The sequence below is a fragment of the Cricetulus griseus genome, assembly GCF_003668045.3.
Source record: "Cricetulus griseus strain 17A/GY chromosome 1 unlocalized genomic scaffold, alternate assembly CriGri-PICRH-1.0 chr1_0, whole genome shotgun sequence".
Lineage (NCBI taxonomy): Eukaryota > Metazoa > Chordata > Mammalia > Rodentia > Cricetidae > Cricetulus > Cricetulus griseus.
In genome coordinates, this window is record NW_023276806.1 from 68,754,946 (window position 1) to 68,774,931 (window position 19,986).

General features: G+C 45.7%; 1 protein-coding gene across 2 annotated transcripts in view; it reads left to right on the top strand.

Annotated features, from left to right (window-relative positions):
* Fam160a1 (family with sequence similarity 160 member A1) overlaps window positions 1-15,773 on the top strand; it is an 84,899-nt gene extending 69,126 nt beyond the window's left edge. The window contains exons 8-12 of one of the 2 annotated variants that reach the window (XM_035450333.1): window positions 365-399; window positions 1,127-2,191; window positions 9,216-9,394; window positions 9,700-9,838; window positions 15,520-15,773. In XM_035450333.1, the coding sequence (XP_035306224.1) occupies window positions 365-399; window positions 1,127-2,191; window positions 9,216-9,394; window positions 9,700-9,838; window positions 15,520-15,773 (1,672 nt within the window). Of the gene's footprint in view, window positions 1-364; window positions 400-1,012; window positions 2,192-9,215; window positions 9,395-9,699; window positions 9,839-15,519 lie in introns of both variants that reach the window. The other variant, XM_035450332.1, reaches the window with a different exon arrangement.
* The last annotated feature ends 4,213 nt before the right edge of the window (window positions 15,774-19,986 follow it).

A 19,986-nucleotide genomic window follows, 5' to 3' on the forward strand; every position in this document is an offset into this window, starting at 1 on the left:
AGGAGTCCCAGTCCCTCCTTTTGTGTTCTTAGTCTTGTTCATAAATGAATTTAGAAATGGACTCTGAAGGAAACTCAGACAATTTTATTAGAATTTGAGAGAGAAACACCAGGACAGGCAAGCTGTAAGTCTTGGCAGATGCTGGGAAGAGGGAGAAGGGGAAGAGGCTGTGCCTCAGGCCCTTCAAGTTAGAGTCCTAGAAAACAAGCAGATTCTGTAACAGATGAACACCAGCTACATGGAAGACAAGCAATGTGCGGTACAGGTGAGGTCTTTAGAGAAAGAGAGGGGCAGCCCAGGGTGCCAGGGAAAGTGTGCCTAGGTCATTGGCCAGTATCCAAGAGAAAGGGAGACAGAAAAAAAGGAAAAGTTTGTTTTCTGAGCAATTCAGAAAAGCTGGTAGGCTCTGTAGCAGAGGCTCTGTAAGAGACTGCATGAGGGAGGGGTTTCTGGAAAGGGTACATGCATTATCTCTTTAGGAGAATAATTATTTTGCCCATATTCTTAGCACATCTTCAGGTGAATCAGCTTTCCTGTGGAGTAGACTCAAGGCAGGTGATTGACAGGCCCAGCTGGATTAACTCTTAAGGGAGGAAGCAATAGTATGTAAAGCTCTGATTTCTGGAGCAGATCAGAATTTCATGTCTCCACCTGGGACCAGAGACATCTGAGTTTTTTGACCAGGAGGCCTGAGGGATGAACAAGCTGGTGCTTACCTTCCTGGTGTTGCCACGAAATGGGAGGTGACCATGATCCAGGGGACTCATGGGTGTCTCAGGCTGTCTAGTTACCGCACAGCATTGCCTAACAGTTTTATGTGGGCTGTAGCCTGCACCTGCCCATTTTGGTTTTATATCTTCTGTGAGGGTGGGGTGTCTGTGCCACTGTCTTTCCCTCTTAATTTAGTTTTTATCATTAGAAATAATTTAACCAGCTATTGCTAGACATAAAGTGGTACCAAGTCCCTGACTTATCCCCACTCTCTTCCTGATGACTGTTTGTTCCTGCACAGGGCCCGAGGAACAGCTGCTGCCAGAAGCTCCCTGCCTACCTTCTCCACCTTCCCCTCCTGCCCCTCCTGCTCCTCCTGCCCCTTCTGTCCCTCCTGCCCCTCCCGCCCCAGAAGCCTGCATTGTGGAGTACGGGAAGGCCCTGGATATCAGCTACCTGCAGTATCTGTGGGAGGCCCACGCCAACATTGTCCACTGCATGAGGGACTGCAGGGTGTGGTCAGCCCTCTATGATGGGGACTCCCCTGACCCTGAGACCTTTCTGCAGAGCCTGCCGGAAGAGAGCCCAGAAAGCTCAGCCCATACAGAGGCCAGACTCCCTCAGCAGCACACCAGGACAGCAGGGCAGACAAAGGACAAGAACCAGTCGGAGCTGGAATGGGATGACAGCTATGACACTGGTATCTCATCTGGGGCTGACATGGGCTCTCCTGGGCCTTATGGTGATGTGGAGACTCCAGCCGCACCAGCTCCTGTTGATCCCCCCAAACACATCCAAGAAATGAAGAAGAATGCCATCCTCCTCTTCAAAGGGACCTACATAGAAGAGTCAGACTTCCAGGATGATGTGATGGTGTATAGGCTGTGTGCTGAGAAGGACTCTGAGGACACCAGGGAGCCACAGGGGGACATGGCAAACCCACCAGCCAAGGCCCAGCCCAAGGCCCAACCTGAAGCCCAGAGTCCCCCCATGAGCAATGGACCTCTCTTTAGCCCCAACCCTGAGGCAGAGTCACAACCCAGCGGGGAGAGTTCAGACCTGTGTCAGAGCATGTTCTCAGAAGCCAAGCAAGAGAGTGAGCCTAGTGTAGCCTTGGAATCAAACTCAGAGTTGATAGCTCCCACATTGGAGGCAGAAGTCCAGTCAGACCTGCAGGTTGCCAACTCAGAGAGTGAAGATTTCATTGCACAGTGTGACCAAATCATTCAAGAGCTGGGTTCTGGCACCGAGGACTTGATGGACCAGAGTATTCCCATGTCTGACCCCCTGCTTCTTACAAACCAGGAAGAGAGGCGAGAAGAAGGCAGAGGAGAGGAGGAGGAGGAGGAGGAGGATGACTTTGACTCCCTCATGGCAGAAACTCCTGCTGTGGAGACCGTGCCCTCCCCATTTGGTGTCAGAGAGAGCACAACCCCTACCAGTCGCCATCCCGTGAGGGCTCAAAGCACCCCGTTCACAGGTGACAATCTTAAATTGCTTTGTGGTTTCAGCTTGTACGATGGCAAGAGGAAAGTGAGAATGGTGAGGGTAAGGCATGTCCGTTTCTGCAGGGAATGACGGGACGGTCTTGTTTTGCCATTCCTACTGTGATGGGTTTGTTTGTTTAGCAAATCAAGGCTTATTCTATATTAACTTCTAATATTTGTGATAAAGTAATAGTTCTGATTGAACCACAGAAGAATCAAACCACTATTTAAAGCTGCATTTCCTTGAGTCTAATTTATTTTTCTCATTAGTGTGTGTGTGTGTGTGTGTGTGTGTATATATATATATATATATATATATATATATATATATATGTATTAGAGGGCACAGAGAGCATGCTCTATGATGTGACATATCTCCAGTGGCCAAGAAGTGACATCATGCTTGAAACACTTGCAGGATGACAGTTGGGTGAGAAGAAGGCCATTGCCATTAGTTGGGCTTTTGCCTTAAAGGAAAAACTTGACACTCCAAAATATGACCAGATCCATATCTACTAACCACTTTCCCAAACACTGGTATGTGTTCCACTGAGAACACTGCCAGCAACAGGGAGATTCTTTAAGAGGCAAAGGGCTGAGATAGGATTTAAATGAGCAAATCAGCCAAGGAAGTGTGATAGAAAACATCATCAACTATTAAGCAGAGATCTACACATAGTAGCACAGAGGGAATTCCCACACATTACACCCAAGGTGCCCAGGGAAGGTTGGAATGGAAAGTGTGCATGGCATTTGGTAGCAAACAGAAGTACTGGAAGAAGCTAGTGACACAGAAGGACAGACAATGGCCTTGGAATCACACTCTGGAAGTATCCTAGCTCTTTTTCTTTTTTAAATACCATTTTTTAAAAAATTTAAATTAGGAACAAGCCTGCTTCACAGGTCAATCCCAGCTCCCTCTCCCTCTCCCTCCTCTCTTCCCCCTCCTCCCCTGCCTCCACCAACTCCCCACCCCCTCTGCTTCCCAGGGAGGATCCTTCATGGGGGATCCCCAAAGTCTGTCATATCATCCAAGGCAGGGCCTAGGCCCTCCCCCATGTGTCCAGGCTGAGAGAGCATCCCTCCACTTGGAATGGGCTCCCAGAGTCCATTGGTATGCCAGGGAAAATTACTGATCTACTATCATAGGCCCCATAGATTATCGAGGCCTCCTCACCGACACCCACATTCAGGGGGTCTGGGTCAGTCCCATGCTGGTCTCCCAGCCATCATTCTGGGGTCCACGAGCTCCCTCTTTTTCAGGTCAGCTGTTTCTGTGGGTTCCAGCAGCTTGGTCTTGACCCCTTTGGTCATCACTCCTCCCTCTTTGCAACTGTGTTCCAGGAGTTCAGTTCAGTGTTTAGCTGTGGTGTCTGCCTCTGCTTCCATCAGCCACTGGATGAAGGCTCTAGGGAGGTATATTAGGTAGTCATCAATCTCATTATTGGGGAACAGCATTTAGGTAGCCTCTCCACTATTGCTTAGATTACCAGTTGGTGTCTTCCTTGTAGATCTCTGGAAATCTCCCTAGTTCCAGATCTCTACTCAAATCTATAATGGCTGCCTCTGTTATGGTATCTCTCATCCTGCTCTCCTCTGTTCTTCCCCAGACTCAACCTTCTTGCTCCTCCATTTCCTCCTCCCCCCTCCTCTTCTCCTCCTCTCTTTCTCTGAGCTCCCTCTCCCCTCACCCCATGCTCCCAATCAGCTCAGGAGATCCTGTCCCCTTCCCCTTCTCCTTCCCTGGGGTACCATGCATGTCTCTCTTAGGGTGCTCCCTGTTTCCCAACCTCTCTGGTGGTGTGGATTGTAGGCTGGTCATCCCCATCCATGTTCTTAACACTTACCAGGTGTGAGGCTTTAGATTCCTCATGTCACCGCAGCCTCTGTGAGGATAGACTGAGGTAGGAAGGGCACTGCTGTTGTTCTTACTAGTGGCCCTCTCAGAATCAACTGAGAATTGCCCTTCCTGGGCAAGGAGAAGTAGCTTGATGAGGAAGGACATTTTCCCCACCTTCTGGAATAACCAAAAACAGATGAAAAAATATATATTGCCTTCCATCCCAGTCTGAGAGATCTGCTCTGATTTCAAGGGGGCTCCCCACGCTTTCCCCCAATGTTTATTCATTTATTTACTGGTGCCTGAAGATGTATTTAAATAGGGAGAAAGCTTTTAATTCCACAATTATCAGGCTTGAGCTTCTAGCTGAGATAACATGTCAGTGTGAACAAGTTTTAATTAAAATTCAACCAGTCAGTCAATCACAAGTTAAAAGGATTAGATCATCTTAGGTTTCCCAGTTGATGGGGAGGGAACAGAGTTGGGAGAGCTGAGTGAGGGAAAGGGGCCAAAGTAAGCTGCCTGTCTTCTTGACACACCCAACAGGAAGAAGTCCCAATGTCCTGCAACCTTCTTGTGGTCCTGGCTAAAGAAGGCTGCAGTTAGGGCACCAATTCTATCCCTGAGAAGTTTGTAAGTTGAAGGAAGAAGTGTACGTGACTTCACCAGTGAGCTGATAGATGTAAGTTCCTTGGTACACATGGCTCACTATAACGAAAGCCTTGTCTTTTCCCTCGCTCTTTTTGGACCTTGTACACAGTGTCAGGAAACATCTTTCCATGTGTTAGTTCTGTCGTTTCCAAACTCCCACCTATGGGCTGAGGTGTTAATTCACCTCCCCTTTCTCCACAGAATCACCAGGGATCAGCAGCAGAAATTAATTCTGTTGGAATGAATTTGCTTCCTAGAAAAAAAATCATAGTATTCTACTTTTAAAATTTCATTTATTCATGAATATAACAATTTTTATTGATCCTATAATATTTGGTGAGCTCTATGCATAGGACCTAAATACACAAAATTAAAAGAATATACAATTGTTCACAGAGACACCAGCAAAGAACTTTGTTTTCTGTGAAAAGTGGGTATCAGTCATTGTGTTCCAGGTCTGAAGAGAGCCCAGTGGAAGGAGGGAGAGTGTCACACAACAGGGGCTCTGGTGGTGAATGGAAGAAAGAGGAAGGCAGTGTTGTGAGACTTTTGCTGGGGACACGTGATTAATTATCTATTTATCCTAGACAGGGCACTAAGGACAAACAAAAGAAACAAATCTATCCAAGTCTAGAGTTGAGCCATGAAGTTTGTTCAGGCTTCTTACATGAGCATGTGTGAAGGGTTGCTTCCATGAGCGAGTGTGAAGGGTTGCTTACATGAGTGTGTGTATGTGAAGGAGGGTTGCTTACAAGAGCATGGGTGACTCAAAGGAAGCTGCATCCTTAGAAAGCCCATCCCAGTATGGGCAGTGACTCACTCACATAAGCTGCATCGCTGGAGGTCCCTGCATAACTTGCAGGTAGCTCTTCCAGAGTCTTGTCTACCCCAGCAATCACCGACTGTTTATATAATTTTGAGGGGAGGTCTCACAAGTCTTGCCAGTTCTTGAGTTTTCCGAGCCATGTAACTTCAGTTAGTTTCTAAGTCTTAGGAGCATCCCTTCTTCCCCAGAAGGAAATGGCTGACATTAAGATGGCAGGGCATGGTCTCATAGGGCAGAGGGGGGAGAGGAATCCCAGGAATAATTAGTGTCTGCTTGTAGAGAGTCTGGGCCAAGATGAAGAAGGGAGAACTTGTATTCCTGGCCAAAGCATTAAAGTTGGAGCGTGACTTGACAGGATCTGAAGGAGTCAGCCTTAATAGTGGTGTGGACAGAGTGGGGGGATGGGTGGGGAGAGGTCGTTGCAGGAAGAATAAGTGGGAGATATGTTATTGCATCAGAATTTAGGCTGTGCCGTCGCCTTGCCCTGGTAATTCTGTTTTTAGAGCCATTTCCACAACTGTTTTTCATACTTCTGTGCTGTCCATCCATCCATCCATCCATCCATCCATCCATCCATCCATCCATCCGGGAATCGAGATAATATGCTGACTAACAGCCCTAGAACAATGGTCCAAATTGAAATTCTTACTCCATTATTTCCAGAGTGTGTGTATTTAGCATTCTGCCTTGTCTTTAAATGGGTTAAATAATTAACATACTTCCTAGGATGATTTTATCAAGTGGATCAATACAGGAAAAGTACTTGGAACTCTGGTTTCTATATTGCGTGTGCTCAATAAATATTTTCAACAATAATTCAGATATTATTTTATTGTATACATACAATGTTTCTATAATATACTAGAATCTGTAACAAGGGTTTCTTCTAGGAGGTGGCCTGTTTTTCACTTACACTGTTTTGCCCCTTTATACTGTTTTATATATGTGTGTATGTATGTATCTATGTAATTTTAATTTCTCTTAAAACAGAAAGATTGTTGCTAGAGTCCAGACAGGATTTGAGAGGACTGTGTCTAAGGCAGAGATGCAGAGATGGAAATGAAGGTGCATATTTAAACATTCCCAGGGTTGGATTTGTGAACAGAACTGAGTCACAGAATCAATGACAACTTTGTTTTCAGAACTGAGAAATGCAGGGAACAGACTTGTTATAGGCAAGGGACTGAGCATTTGAAGGAAAGAAATGAATACTGGGGTGGGGAGGGGTAGTGAGGTTCCAGTCTTTCTGAAGGTTTTACTAGCTTGTGGGTGTTCTGTTCATCAGCTTTGTAGGGCTCTGATAAAATGTCTGAGGTCATGACCTATACTTTGGCTCACTGTTTCAGAGGACTCAGTCTATTCACTCAGCCCATTGCCTTTGGTCCTTTTATAAGGCCACACAGCATGGTGGATAGTATGTGGCCCAGGAGCTTCCTATCTCATGGTATCATGGGAGCAAAAGAGAACAAGAAAGATCAGGATTCCAGTCTCCTCCTCGAGGGTATGCCCCTCGTGACCCAATTTCCTTCTATGAGACTCCACAACCTTCTTTTAGTGCTATGAGGGCGACCAAGCTTTCAATAAATGCATGGGCCTTGGGGGATATTTACAATCTAAACTAACAGGTGAGGAGCTTATTGTCCTCCCAGGAATAGAGGGGAAAATATTTGCCTTCACTTCCAACGTTTCCTGTGGCTTTCTGAGAGTAGTGCAGTTTTCGGATTTTCAGATGCTTACAGTTACCCTGGCAACTGCCTTTTGCTAAGCATCTTTCTTTGATGTGCTAGAAACTAGCTAAGAATAAAATCAGCATTCAGAGTCTAATGTATATATTTTTATTGTCCATGCCTAAGAATGCATAGTTAGCAGCATTGGTGGATTACAATGGCAGTCTCCTGACCTTGACTTAATGCACTGTCACTCAAGTGAGACACTAATGGCATAACCTTATTCTCCACCTTGCATGGTAATCTCCCTTGTAGTAGTGATGGGCTACACATGTCTACCCTAGTCACAAATGGTCAGTAATATTGATGTCTGCAGGTGGATGGCTAGGTGCAGACAAGAATATTCTGGGGTCAGGGAAAGTAAGTCAGATAGTCACATTAGAAACATGTTTTGTTGAAAGTTCAACCTACCTGATTATGTCTTTACTAAACAGTTTTTTTTTTCAATATGGAAGGAAACAAATAAGGAACCAGAGATATTAGCAACTAGGGTATTACAAACAGACAGGGAAAACTGGTCCAGAGTAGAAGAGGGTAAGGAGAACAGTTCAGAAAGACAGAATTGTGCTGTGGTTACTAAGAGCTCCAGTGACATTTCTGGGGTTCTTAAAGGAACCATCATTGGTTGCTTTCAAACTGAGATCTCAGTCTGTGGCATTTTTGGATGTGTTTAGTAGACCATCCCACGTTTGTTTGGCAAGATCCTCCAAGGCTCATCAACCCCCTTAGGGCTCATCACCCACTCAGCATAGGAAGTGGGTGAAGAGTTCCACTAACCCTCCCCAGCGATGGTGTGACATATGAAGGGATAGTATCCCTGGGGTCCTTGTAGAGATCCTGACATAGGATCACTGCATCGCCCCATCACTCACAATGTCAGTGCTCAGTGTAGTTGTCTTCTCTTGTTTCCCAGAGAGCTTGAGTCCTTATAAGGTATTTTGCCCTTAGCAGACTTCTGCATGAAACATCCAGAGATGAAGTGTGTTTGTGGTGGACTCACTAATGGTGGTGAAGTCTTCATAGGGCGTGTTAATCTATCAAGGATTATGTGCATGTCTCATAAATATGCCTGGGCTTAGTGGTATCAGCAGCAGCTCCACTGGGGGAAATACAGAAGTCTAATCGATCTTGCCTAATGGAACACTTTTATGGTAAAAATTTAACACATCTTCAAGTAATTTTATTAATTCCAGATTTATTTTTATTTTTTGTTTTCTTTGCCCTCAGCAAACCAACACATAAACCATATTAACTTGCTACTAGTATGAAGCAGAAACAGCTTCCTTTTGCTAATATATATTTTATGAACTGCTTTGTAACCATATGGCTTTGCTTTTTGAGACCTCCATGTCACACTGGACCACATTTCCTGAGACTAATACCTTCTTTCTCTCTGGTTTGAAATATAAAATGCAGATGCCCATTTGTCAGGCATAGTCAGGTCTCCATCTAGGGCCTCTGCATTATGACACTTACTGAGGCAAGCCTCTCTTCAGGTGTGTGTGTGTGTGTGTGTGTGTGTGTGTGTGTGTGTATGTGTGTGTGTGTGTGTTGCTATTTGGTAAACATTGCTCCAACAGTTTGTTGCTCTCCATTAACAGAAGACTTGTTGCTATGACCTCTTGTTTCAGTGACCTCTTACATCTGCATGCATTCCTCAGCACCAGGAGGAATTTCACATTTTGAACACTGACAGAATCAAGGAATTAAGAGTCAGTGTAGAAGAGCAATTTTAATCTTTAAAAACCATTTGTTGTCTGAGCTTTTCAAAGTTCTTTAAAGCTTTCAAAATATTAAAGGCGGTTGTAGAGTTAGGATGTTAGCTCTCATTCACACAGAGAAGCAGATGAGTGTCATCTGTGTTCACACTCTGCCTCAGGTGGTTTGTGACTGTGGCCCCAGTGACTCTGCAGCTGTAAGAAGGCTTGTCCCACATGCCCAGCCAGCCCTGACACTGTGTGTCCTCCCTGTAGGCCCATTCATCAGTGTGGTCCTGTCAAAGCTGGAGAACATGCTGGAGAACTCCCTGCATGTCAACTTGCTTCTAATTGGTATCATCACCCAGCTGGCCAGCTACCCACAGCCACTCCTGCGCTCCTTTCTTCTCAACACCAACATGGTCTTCCAGCCAAGTGTCCGCTCTCTCTACCAGGTAGGTATATTATAGCCACACCTGTTCCCTTTCTCTTTCCCTTCCTCTAATGATTTTGTTAGTTTGAAAAATTCCCACATCCCAATTAATAAACTGGTTGTGTCGATTATTCTAGGCAAACTGCAAAGCTTCATTTACTTTGATGTTTTGAGGGTACCTTACGAAGAACACACAGGCAGTTAAAAATGAGCAAGCATCTGATACCATAACAGTCCGTGTAATGAGGACTGGACCCAAAAGATACATTGATAACAGAGTGGAATTGCACTGTGGAGCAGTAAGCATTGTTCATGTGGTTTTGACAGGTCCTCGCATCTGTGAAAAACAAGATTGAGCAGTTCGCTTCCATGGAGAGCGATTTCCCCGGGCTCCTCATCCAAGCCCAGCAGTACCTGCTCTTCCGGGTAGACATGTCTGACATGACCCCTGCGGCAAACACCAAAGGTCAGGCAGCTTTCTCCACTGTGTCCATATGTACCCTGCTCCTACTCCTCCACATTATGGGTTGTGTTTGCAGGTGTTGCTTGGCATTGGGACCCTACAAGCATCAAAAAATGTTTTTATTTGTGTCCATCTTAGAACAGCCTCTTCTCAGATCTGAAGGAAGGGTTTCCTGGCCTGCACTACCCCATTCTCTCCCTGGAGGATCTGGCTGGCCATTCATTTTCTTGCGGAGGTGGTTCAGGGAAGGAGCTGATGTGTGAGATATTGTCAAACTCCAATAAATCACAGCACCTGTGGGCCACAGGGAGGCATTATGTGAACCTCTGGAACCTTCTTTTGGCCATCCCTGCCCTGCAGATGCCATCTGTTCTCTTTATTATAGTTTCAGAGCATCTTGCACCAAAAAAAAAAAAAATGTGCTTTAAGATTCTAGGAGGTAGATGCTGTTTGTCAGGATGAGTAAAGATTGTCCCCAGCCTGATTCCTGACAGTGCTTCACTCCCTTGGGAGGTGTTAGGTGGGTCAGGACAGAGAGAGGGTGGGTGGCAGGGAGGCGTGGAGAAGGAGAGCTGAGAATAGCCTGCTGGTCCCTAGGCCTGGAGAGTACTGTTGCTTGGCCTTGTTTTGGCTCTGGTTAGTCAAATCTGATATTCATTGTCTTCTGAGCTGTGGCATAGGCCCTGGTGAGTGCAAATGAGCAAATGTCCAATGTTTCTCTGGCTTTACCACAGTTGTCCAAGTGTGGAGCAAGGCTTTCGTGGGCCAGGTGAGCAATAAGGAGACTTGGGCCTAAGGGCTAAATCAAGTGGCCAGGAAGAAGACTGGGAAGGAGAGGCAGCAACAACTTTGGGAGAAATTTACACCATTAAAGAAGCTGAAAAGAACTCAGAACTGTGTTCAGCTACTGGATCATGTCTCTATGTGCTTGCTATGTGATCTTGGTCAGTTTGCTTCATTGTGTCTTAATGTCTCTAGTTATGTGGGGCTATGGATAGAACCCAGGGTCCCCAGCATGTTAAGTACAGGCTCTACCACTCAGCAACACTCTCTACCCTTCCCTTGACTTTTAAAGAAAGGGTTTGTTCATCCCTCAGGTACTTTGTGGCCACAGAGAAAGCTCTGGTTGTGGTGAGCTATAGCAGATTTTAAAAGAAAATTGGAACATATACCACTGGTGAAGTGATGGGTCAAGGTTTAACTTGTTAGACTTTGAGAAGTGAAGGCAAGGCCATCCGGGGAGGGAAGGCTATCTGCATTGGGTGAGAAGGCAGGATTCAGGCCCCGAGGCCTCTCAGCCACATACACAGCTGATATGGGAGCTATGTTGTTCCTGAGGGAGCTTGTGCTGTTGTTCACCCTGTGAGAGAAGTGTCCATTTGCCTTTGTGTTTGCTAAGTCACTGTGAGAACTTAGTGGCTTTCTTCAATCATGCTGTCTCTCATGTTGTTTGAGTGCTAGTACACCTGGGCTTGGGCTATGTGGGTGTGCCCTGGCCGGAGCCAGCTTAGCTGATTTGGTCTGGACCCACTCATGTGCGCCATCAGCAGGATGTCTAGGATGGCTTCATGCATCTTTACCTGTTGAGTGGGGTAATAGGATATTTCTTATTGCTTAGCAAGTTAGTTCAGGCTAGCAACATACATGGCTTTGGAGCTCTAGGAGTGACAGTGGGAATGTAGCAAATACCTGAGGCTCAGGCTCAAGGTCACTCAAGGTCAAGTCTGCTGTGCTGGGTTGGCTAAAGCAAACCTCTGGGTTCTCTAGGTGGGAAGAGTTGTAAAAAATGGTAGCCTATGTAGACCGCTAGACAGAAGTGGCTCAGACTTCATTTGTATTGTATAGTTTGTAAGGTGCTTTCCTAGACAGTCAACTTCTATTGCTAAACAGCACTGTGAAGTAGACAGGGATGGTTACACTAGCTTCATCTTCACACACAAAGCTAATATGGTCTGCTTAGGGAAGTCAGCCAGAGGTCTGAGGCTCAAGTATCTGATAGTATCCCTCTTTCTCAGACAGAAGGGGGTACATGCATATGCTCTCTGTCTCCCTGTCTCTCTGTCTCTTTCTCTTTCTCCCTCCCATTCCTCCTTCCCTCCCCCTCCCTCCCTCTCTCTCTCTCCAGTGAACTGTAGTCAGCATATGTGGAGTGGGCAGGGTAGTTGTCACTTGAACCCTGGTTTGGTCCTGGATCACCTTGTTTGGCAGCTGTGGTTAGGGGACAAGAACTTCTTACTACAGAAGCTCATCATTAGTCATCATCAGGCATCAGTGCTTTTAAGATCCCGACACTCAGAAAACTTTCCTTTTAATTGCATTTGTCTTAGTTTGCTTTCTGTTGCTGTGATGAAACACCATAACCAAAAGCAATTTGAGGAAGAAAGGGTTTATTTCTATTACACTTCCAGATCACAGTCCATCATCAAAGGCAGTCAGGGCAGGAACCTGGAGGTGGGATGATGCAGAAACCATGAAGGGGAGCTGCTTCCTGATTTGCTTCTCAGGAATTTCTCCATTTGCTTTCTTACAACATTCAGCATCTCCAGCCCAGGGATGGCTCCCCCCGTAATCAGAAAATGTACCACAGGCAAACCGGGTGGGGGCATTTTCTCAATTGAGGTTACCTCTTCCAAAGTGACTCTAACTTGTGTGAAGTTGACATAAAAGCAGTCAGCATAGAGTTGCTCAGATTAACTTTTCTAACTGCTTTTAGGTCAGTCAAACAACACTCTCCACTGCAACTTCAGAAATCTATTCACAGTGAGATAGCTTCCTGTCACCAAGAACAGAGAGCTGGTTTCTGATGTCATTGTGATATAATTGCCATAAATGGGTCCTGTTCTCACAGGGCCTAGAGCAGTTTGCTGTGAGAATCAAGTAAGGGTCACATGTAAGGTAAAGGATCGTGCTCCTTGCCCAGCCCTGCCACCAGGTGAACAGACAGCATTTTCCCCGCCCAGCTTCTGAGTCAGTCTTGAATATCTTCCATAGCAGCTTTTCACACCCAGGCCACCATTTCAGAAACCAGCCCTGGTCCTGATGTTGGCTTGCACTTCTTTTTCCCTGCCTCTCCCTTTGGGTGTATGTATGCTGGTTGTGTCCTGTTTATCACTCAGCAGCCAGAGCTGTTCCACCATTCAGCTTCTGCATTTCCTTCACTTCCTGGTGTCCTCTCAGAAACACCAGCCCCTTCACAGATGCTTCTAACAGCGGCAGTTAAGACAACCACTGCTCTCAGAACAGGGGACAGAGGACTTCCTGTGCTGGCTACACAGTCCAGATCATTGGCTACTGAGGTTTGGGTACTTTTTCAGCTTAAAAAAGAAAGGAAGGAAGGAAGAAGAAAGAAAAGGAAGGAAGGAAGGAAGGAAGAAAAGGGCTCCTACTTAAACACTTTAAAACTATGCAATAATAGTGCTGGGCACTGACTCAATTCAGAGGCTTTAACTGAGCTCTGATTCTAGAAGAGTGGCTAGAAGTTAGCCCATTTTACAGAGAAGGAAACAGACCTGGTGAGCCAGGCCAGGGTGATCACTTGAGTCTGGTTACTGTGATACACTGAAAGGTCATTTCCTGGCAGTAAATCAGCTCGGGCCCACCCCAGCGGCTGCTGGAACTGCCTGATGGGCATCTTTGCAAGTTTCTGGACTCCTCTGCTGCTATTCTTCCTCATGAGAAAATATTCTTGGATTCGAGCTGGGCAGATAAACCTTAGCAGTGACACTTGTAATTCACAAGTCATGTAGACAAATCGCCACAGAAAGCCTGGTTTAGAGGAGGGGCGAGTCTGAAAGAGAAAGCTGGCAATGAGGAATGTGGGGCACTCTAGAGAAGAGCAGCAGTATGAAGAAATGTGGGCCTTTTCCTTCAGTCACTCATTGTGCAACATTGTTGGTCTCCAGGAACAGACTGGCCAGTAGCTGTGAGACACCAAGGTGAGCTTGACCCTTGGAGACACTGGGGTCCCTCACAAGTGAAAGAGCAGTGTGTGACTGAAAAACTGTGCAATCTTCCAGTACCAGGGGCAGGAACTAGGGTGGAGAACGACTGACTTGAGGGACTGTGGAGCAGGAACTGCGCAGGCTGCAGCAACTTAGCAGCAGCGGAAGTACTCCATATGCAGTCTAGAGGCCCTGTGTACCTGACACCTAGTGACTCATTTGATCCTTGTAGTCATTCCATGAGCTTTGGACAGGTCAGTGGAAGTGAAAGTACAGAGAGGTGGCACCACTTGCCTGGAGTAACCCAGCCAGTAGGTGGAAGGGGTTGCCAAGGCTGTCCTTTGGACTTGACATTGTTCACACTCTTGTTCATGCTCCTGCCAGGGCATGTGAGGAATTTCTGATAAGAGGTAGTGGGGGGCAGAGTCTCAACTTTTCTAGTTCTCTGTGACACGAACTTGATGAGCTTTAATCCAAAAGGATATTTAAAGCTGCGAAGTGGAGGATTTTTTTTTTTAACACTAAAGACTATAGTAGTGAGACGTGGATAGTACTATAAATGTCAAGAATTTTTAGTGCTGTCGTTAAGCAACACTCTGAAAAGTGTTGAAAAATGGGACTGAATTCTAAAAAGCAGCCAAAATAATGAAGAGCTTGAATATAGAGATTTAGAAGGAGTAATGAGATCATTTAGGTAGGGGGCAGAAAGTGGCATAAATAATTCCTACAAATATATGAGGGCTGGAGAGCTCAGGAAATAGAGTCAGGGATATTGGACCATTTTAATTAGTAGGGCTGATTTGCAAATCATTTGGATACATTAGAACCTGGGTTCTGTCATCTCAGACTTGTGTTATTGAAATGGGGACACAAGCTTCTGGCAACACTCTGTAAATGCTGGCTTCCCAGCCTTTTGTTGCCACTAGATCCCAATGGCTGCATGAGATTCTTAGTTTAGTCCTCGTCATTATTTATGGTGATCTGGAGGTGTTTTGAAACTGGAGGACCCAGCCAGGAGGATCTGGGGTTTCTGGGAAGCCCTTGAGGTCATAGCAACAGTTTCAGAATACAAGAGCTTAAGGAGCTGCACCTGGTGACCAAGTCTCCCCTGCCTGTACTGGATGTCAGGAGAGCAGAGGGGCCACAGGTATCCTTGGTAAATTCCCCATGAGCCTGGTCTCCACTCAGCTGACACCAATGGTAGCAGGTACTGCTGGAAGTCATTATCTATCTATCTATCTATCTATCTATCTATCTATCTATCTAGTCTATCATCCATCCATCCATCCATCCATCCTTCCATCCTTCCATCCATCCATCCATCCATCCATCCATCCATCCATCCATCCATCCATCCATCCAATCAGGGTTTTGCTGTGTTGCCCAGGATGATCGTGGACTACTAAACTGAGTTCACATGATCCTTTTTCTTTGGCCTCACAGATAGCCAGGACTTCAGGGTACCAGCACAGTGTCTGGCTGGGAGTTTGTCAAACCTGTATTCTTGCCACAGCTATGCATGAGGTTCCCCATATAGGATTTTAGATAATTGATCCTGCATTACAAGCAGAGTGCTAGCTGTTACCTGCTGGACAAGCTTGCCATGGAGTACTTGAGGGCTGTCTTAAGGATCTAGTCAGCTAAAGAACTGCACCAGTACTATTGCTTCCACTAAAGCACTTGCCTCTCTCACACACCCTTGTAATTGCAATATTCTCAGGACTGTCTTCTTTCTGTTTTCAGATCCCATTCAGGAGGTCTCTAGGACAGAAAGTGACAAGACCCTTATGGATGTCCCTCCACGAGTGCTTCAACCCTTCCTGGGCAACAGAGCCAAGGTGGCTGGGGCACCCCCAAACCTGCCTCTGCCAGTGAAGAACACCATGCTGGCTGCCGCTCTCTTCCCAGAGTTCCTGAAGGAGCTGGCAGCCTTGGCCCAGGAACACTCAATTCTGTGTTACAAGATCCTGGGGGATTTCGAGGACTCCTGCTGTTAGCTTTTTTATACTACTATTTTAATAGAGATTCGGTTTTATAAGGTTATAGTGTCTTGACTGAATGTTAAATGCAAAGCTGCTTATCAAAAACTGTCTACTTTGATACTTCCTGACAATACTTGATTTGTAGGGAGAGTTTTTGTGTGCATCTCCTCTCTCTAGCCGGGACTCCCGTTATCATACAGAATGTAAGTCTCTGAGCTGTCTGTCCCTTTGCCGGGTCCTTCTGCAGTTTCTCCTCTTCACATGGTTTGTAGTTGTTCCTCCATCCCTTGGAGTGGACTCATTCAGCTGGTAGCCCAGATGGCACTGAGCACACACTGAAGTTCTGTGATCTCTGGACACCGTGCTGGGGCCAGCTTTTCAGCAGCCTCAAGGCAGCTTCTCCACAGTGCCTGCCGCCCTCTACCCTGTCAAATTCAAGAACAATGTGGAGTTCTGCCTGCCACACAGGTACACCTCATCTGCCACTCTGAATTCTACTTCTAGGACTTGCAATCGCTCCACACGTATTGCCTTATGTTGTGGGAAAATCCCTCAACCCCAGCTGCCTGCCCAAAAAATTCACACAGAAAGAATTTGGAATGCAGAATTTTTTCTTGTTGCTTGGGAGCTTGCTGTAATCACTTGAAGACGACCAAAACACAAGACAGCCTTATTTAGTAAGATTTGCACAAAATGAAGAATACCTATGCAAACTTTGGAACTTAGGTATTGATCAAATGAACAAAGTGTGGTGTCTTATACTTGTGAAACAAAAGAAAACCCAATCCTTATTAAGTGTTTTATGCAAGAAACATTAACTTGTGAAGCTAGAGAGTATTTCTTTTTTGTTGGGGAGCAGAGTTTGGAATGGGTACCAAAGATATAATTATGCTAACTACAACTTGTAAAAACACTGATTGTTAAGTTTATTTTGCTAATAGGTTGCACATTGTAGAGAAGCAAGTACCATGTTGGTACCTGAGATGGAAATACATACAGGTCCTAGGGAATTTGTGACACTAGGTACCTGCTGATAACTCCCACCTCATGACCATGGTGCATGTCTAGTATCCAGCTGTGGAGAATGGCCCAGTGGAGATGTACTGGTGTTTCTGGCTACTCACCAGCCTCTCCCAGAAGCATGGTCATACTTCAGCCACAGGCTACAAAGTGACTACCAGGTAGGGAAGAAAACGGAAAAAATGAGACCACAAACAACTGGTATTTATGAATATTAAAGTCCCCTTATGTCCTGGACCCAGCTCTGAAGTGAGAGCTAGTGTCTCCCCAGTGGAGGGATTCCAGGCCCAGCTTTCTGTTCATTGTGGGCATCTCAGCTGAGCCCCAAGGGTGATGTCAGGTCCATTGGTTGTGTTCAGAAACACTGGTATGTCAGTCAGGTTCTGGTTCAGGAGAGCACTGCAGAGCTGAGGAGCCTTTGTAGAGTCTTGAATCAGCTGTGGACTGAGGAAGCTGGAGAGCCAGCCCATGAGACAAATTCCCAGGAGATCTGGCCTGAGCTGGGTGAGCCATTAGGAGCCATCCTGGCAGTGTATCATAGGCTAAACAAGAACCCCTGATACCTGTTCATGGAACATTGCTGACTTCATGTTTGTCTTGAAAAGCAGTTTGTCTAGCCATGGTGCAACAACCAGCACATGGGAGGCACAGTAACTGGCCTGCTCTTGCTTTCCTGATGAGTGCCCACAAGTCTCCATTAGAAAAGAGAGTGCCTTCAGCTAGTGAAAGAGGAACTGTGTCTGGTTATTTGAGCTTGTCACATCATTGAATGCTGAAGCCATATCTGCAAATGGAGTTTTTAAGCTTTGTGGTTTTATGCCCATCAGTATAGGTATTGATTCTTCTCAAGTCCATATTTCCTATTCTTTTTAAAAATATGCGAAGCAAGCATGCCGCTACTTAGCTATACTCTATACCTTTTCTACATATTTATTAATTTATTATACACCCCAGAGTCCCGTTTGTGGAAGGTGCCTGTTGGGAAAGAGTGCCTTTGCAGGTCGTTCCCCCTCCCCCCACCCCAAGGTGCTGATGTAGACTTAGGTTAAAAGGGGACAGAGATGACTGCCCTGAGTCTCAGGTGAAGGGTTGGGAAGTCAGGGTACCTGGGGTGGGATACTGATAGAAAACTTACTTGACAACTCTTCTCTAGCTCCATTTGTTTCCTTACAGACTTCCCTAAGAGGGCTATGCTCAGAGTTGAACAAAATGCAAGTCAGAAAACTGAGCTGGGAATAGAGCATTGAGCACCTCAAAGCCAGGAATGGTGTGGACATGCCAAGAGAAAATCTGAGCTGTAGATGGAAGAGTCCTGATTTGAAGAGTGAACACTGCTCTAGGCAGGTAGGAAGGCACTAGGTAGAGAGGTGATGACAGGAGCTCTTTGTGGGAAAAGAAAGCGTCGAGAGGTGGCTTATTTTAGTCCTAAAATTAACAGGTTGAACCTTTCTTTTCTCTCTCTCTCTCTTTTTGTAATACATTTTGAGAGAGAATTTTAAAGATATTTGATGTGTTTAAAATATGGTTCAGGGACTGTGTCCTCTTCCCTGTGACAGGTGTCATCAGCTGCCATGCTTGAGGGGCAACAGTAGACACTAACTCTTTGGCACAGGCCCTGGATTGGCGTCTCTATGTCTAGCCTGACGGACCTCAGCAGGGACAAGGAGCAGAGGGTTCCTGGAACATCACAAACATTAACCTGGATCCATAATTCAGGGTCTGATTTAAGGTCTAGACTGAGTGAATTTTATGGTTCAAAATACATGAGCACACAGGGATAGTTAAAATTGATTTTGAAAATAGCCAGGTAAATGTAAAAATTTGAACAAAGAAAATTCAGTGTAGTTTCAGCCTAAAACACAGTTTCATAGGATGAATTACAGTCTCCTGGATCTGAAGTGCAGTTGCAGGAAGAACTAATTAAAGGTGGTTTTAATGTTAAACCCTTCCTTTCTCTGGCAGAGATAAATGAGATTGTCCCCATTTGGTTTAGCATCGTTGTGGAAAGTCCTATGACATGCTGAGAGTGGAGTGATGTCTGTTGTATGACATGGGTATCCCATACAGTGCTTTGCAGGTCCTTGGTGGCAAGCAACGATCCTTAGCAAGTGGCTTTTTTTTTGGGTTAGATATAGTTGTTGATTTTCAGCCCATTAAGACATCTTGAGGCAGGGTGTTTTCAGCAAAGCATCCTTCTGTGAATAGAAGCTAGAAACTGGACCTGTGAATGTTTTGAGTTGCTCTAGTTTGGGCAGCCAGTTGTTTGCATCCCTGAAGTTTGCTTCCAGCTCTATTTAGAGGTCTAAAGTGTTGTGGCTACCCATTCTGGATTAGTGTATCCCAGGTTGCTCTCAGTAGGGAAGTCTGGCTAGCATGGTGGGGCATGTCACAGGTATGATGTTAAATATGACTATGCTCCAATTCTCACTTAAGGGCAGTCAGGTTTAATTGCTAATTAGCAGTTGTGTGTTTGCAGAGATGGCTGTCAAGCTTGCCATCTTTATGAAAGGCTTTATTGCAGGGCAGCTATTATTGCACATGCCACTTCAAGTCAGTGGCCCAGGACAGCCTAATGTACAGCTTGCTGCAAATCTCAAGTCATTTCTGCTGTTAGCTTTTCCCGAGGCAGCAGTTCCTCTGGCAGCTGAGGCCACAGCAGCTTTAGACCATGAAGGGGGGGGGGGATATCTTAGCCCCTTTTACTCCAGCTACCAGTCTGTGAGTCACACACCAATTCCCCATCACATACTGGCTTAGAGCAACTTGTCAAAGTGTGTACTCCACCCTTAAGTCTGTCATTTTAAGAGCCATTTTAAGAGAATGGATCTGGATTTTTCTTCCTTTTGAATGACCATCATAAACCTAATGCTTCCCAAAAAGCTCTTGGAGGACTCAGAATAGCTTCTAGAATAATTTTGCCTCCCCAAATCCCCTCAACATCTAGACATGTATTAGTCTATTACTTGTTTTGAAGGACAGATTCTCTCAGCTGCTCATTAACTAGATAAACAGGGCTTTAGCAAGAGATTTTCTGAGGCTCTTTAGGGGCAAAGGACCTAAAGGGCAAAGGGAGAGGAAGGCAGGGGGGTTCAGTATCTGTGGATTCTGGTTCCAGAGCTTGCCTGCTGATGCAGATGGTTTTAGCTTGGACTGGTCACAGCAAGCTGTGTTCTTGTCTTTGAAGATGTGAGTTAACCCAGGTCACTGT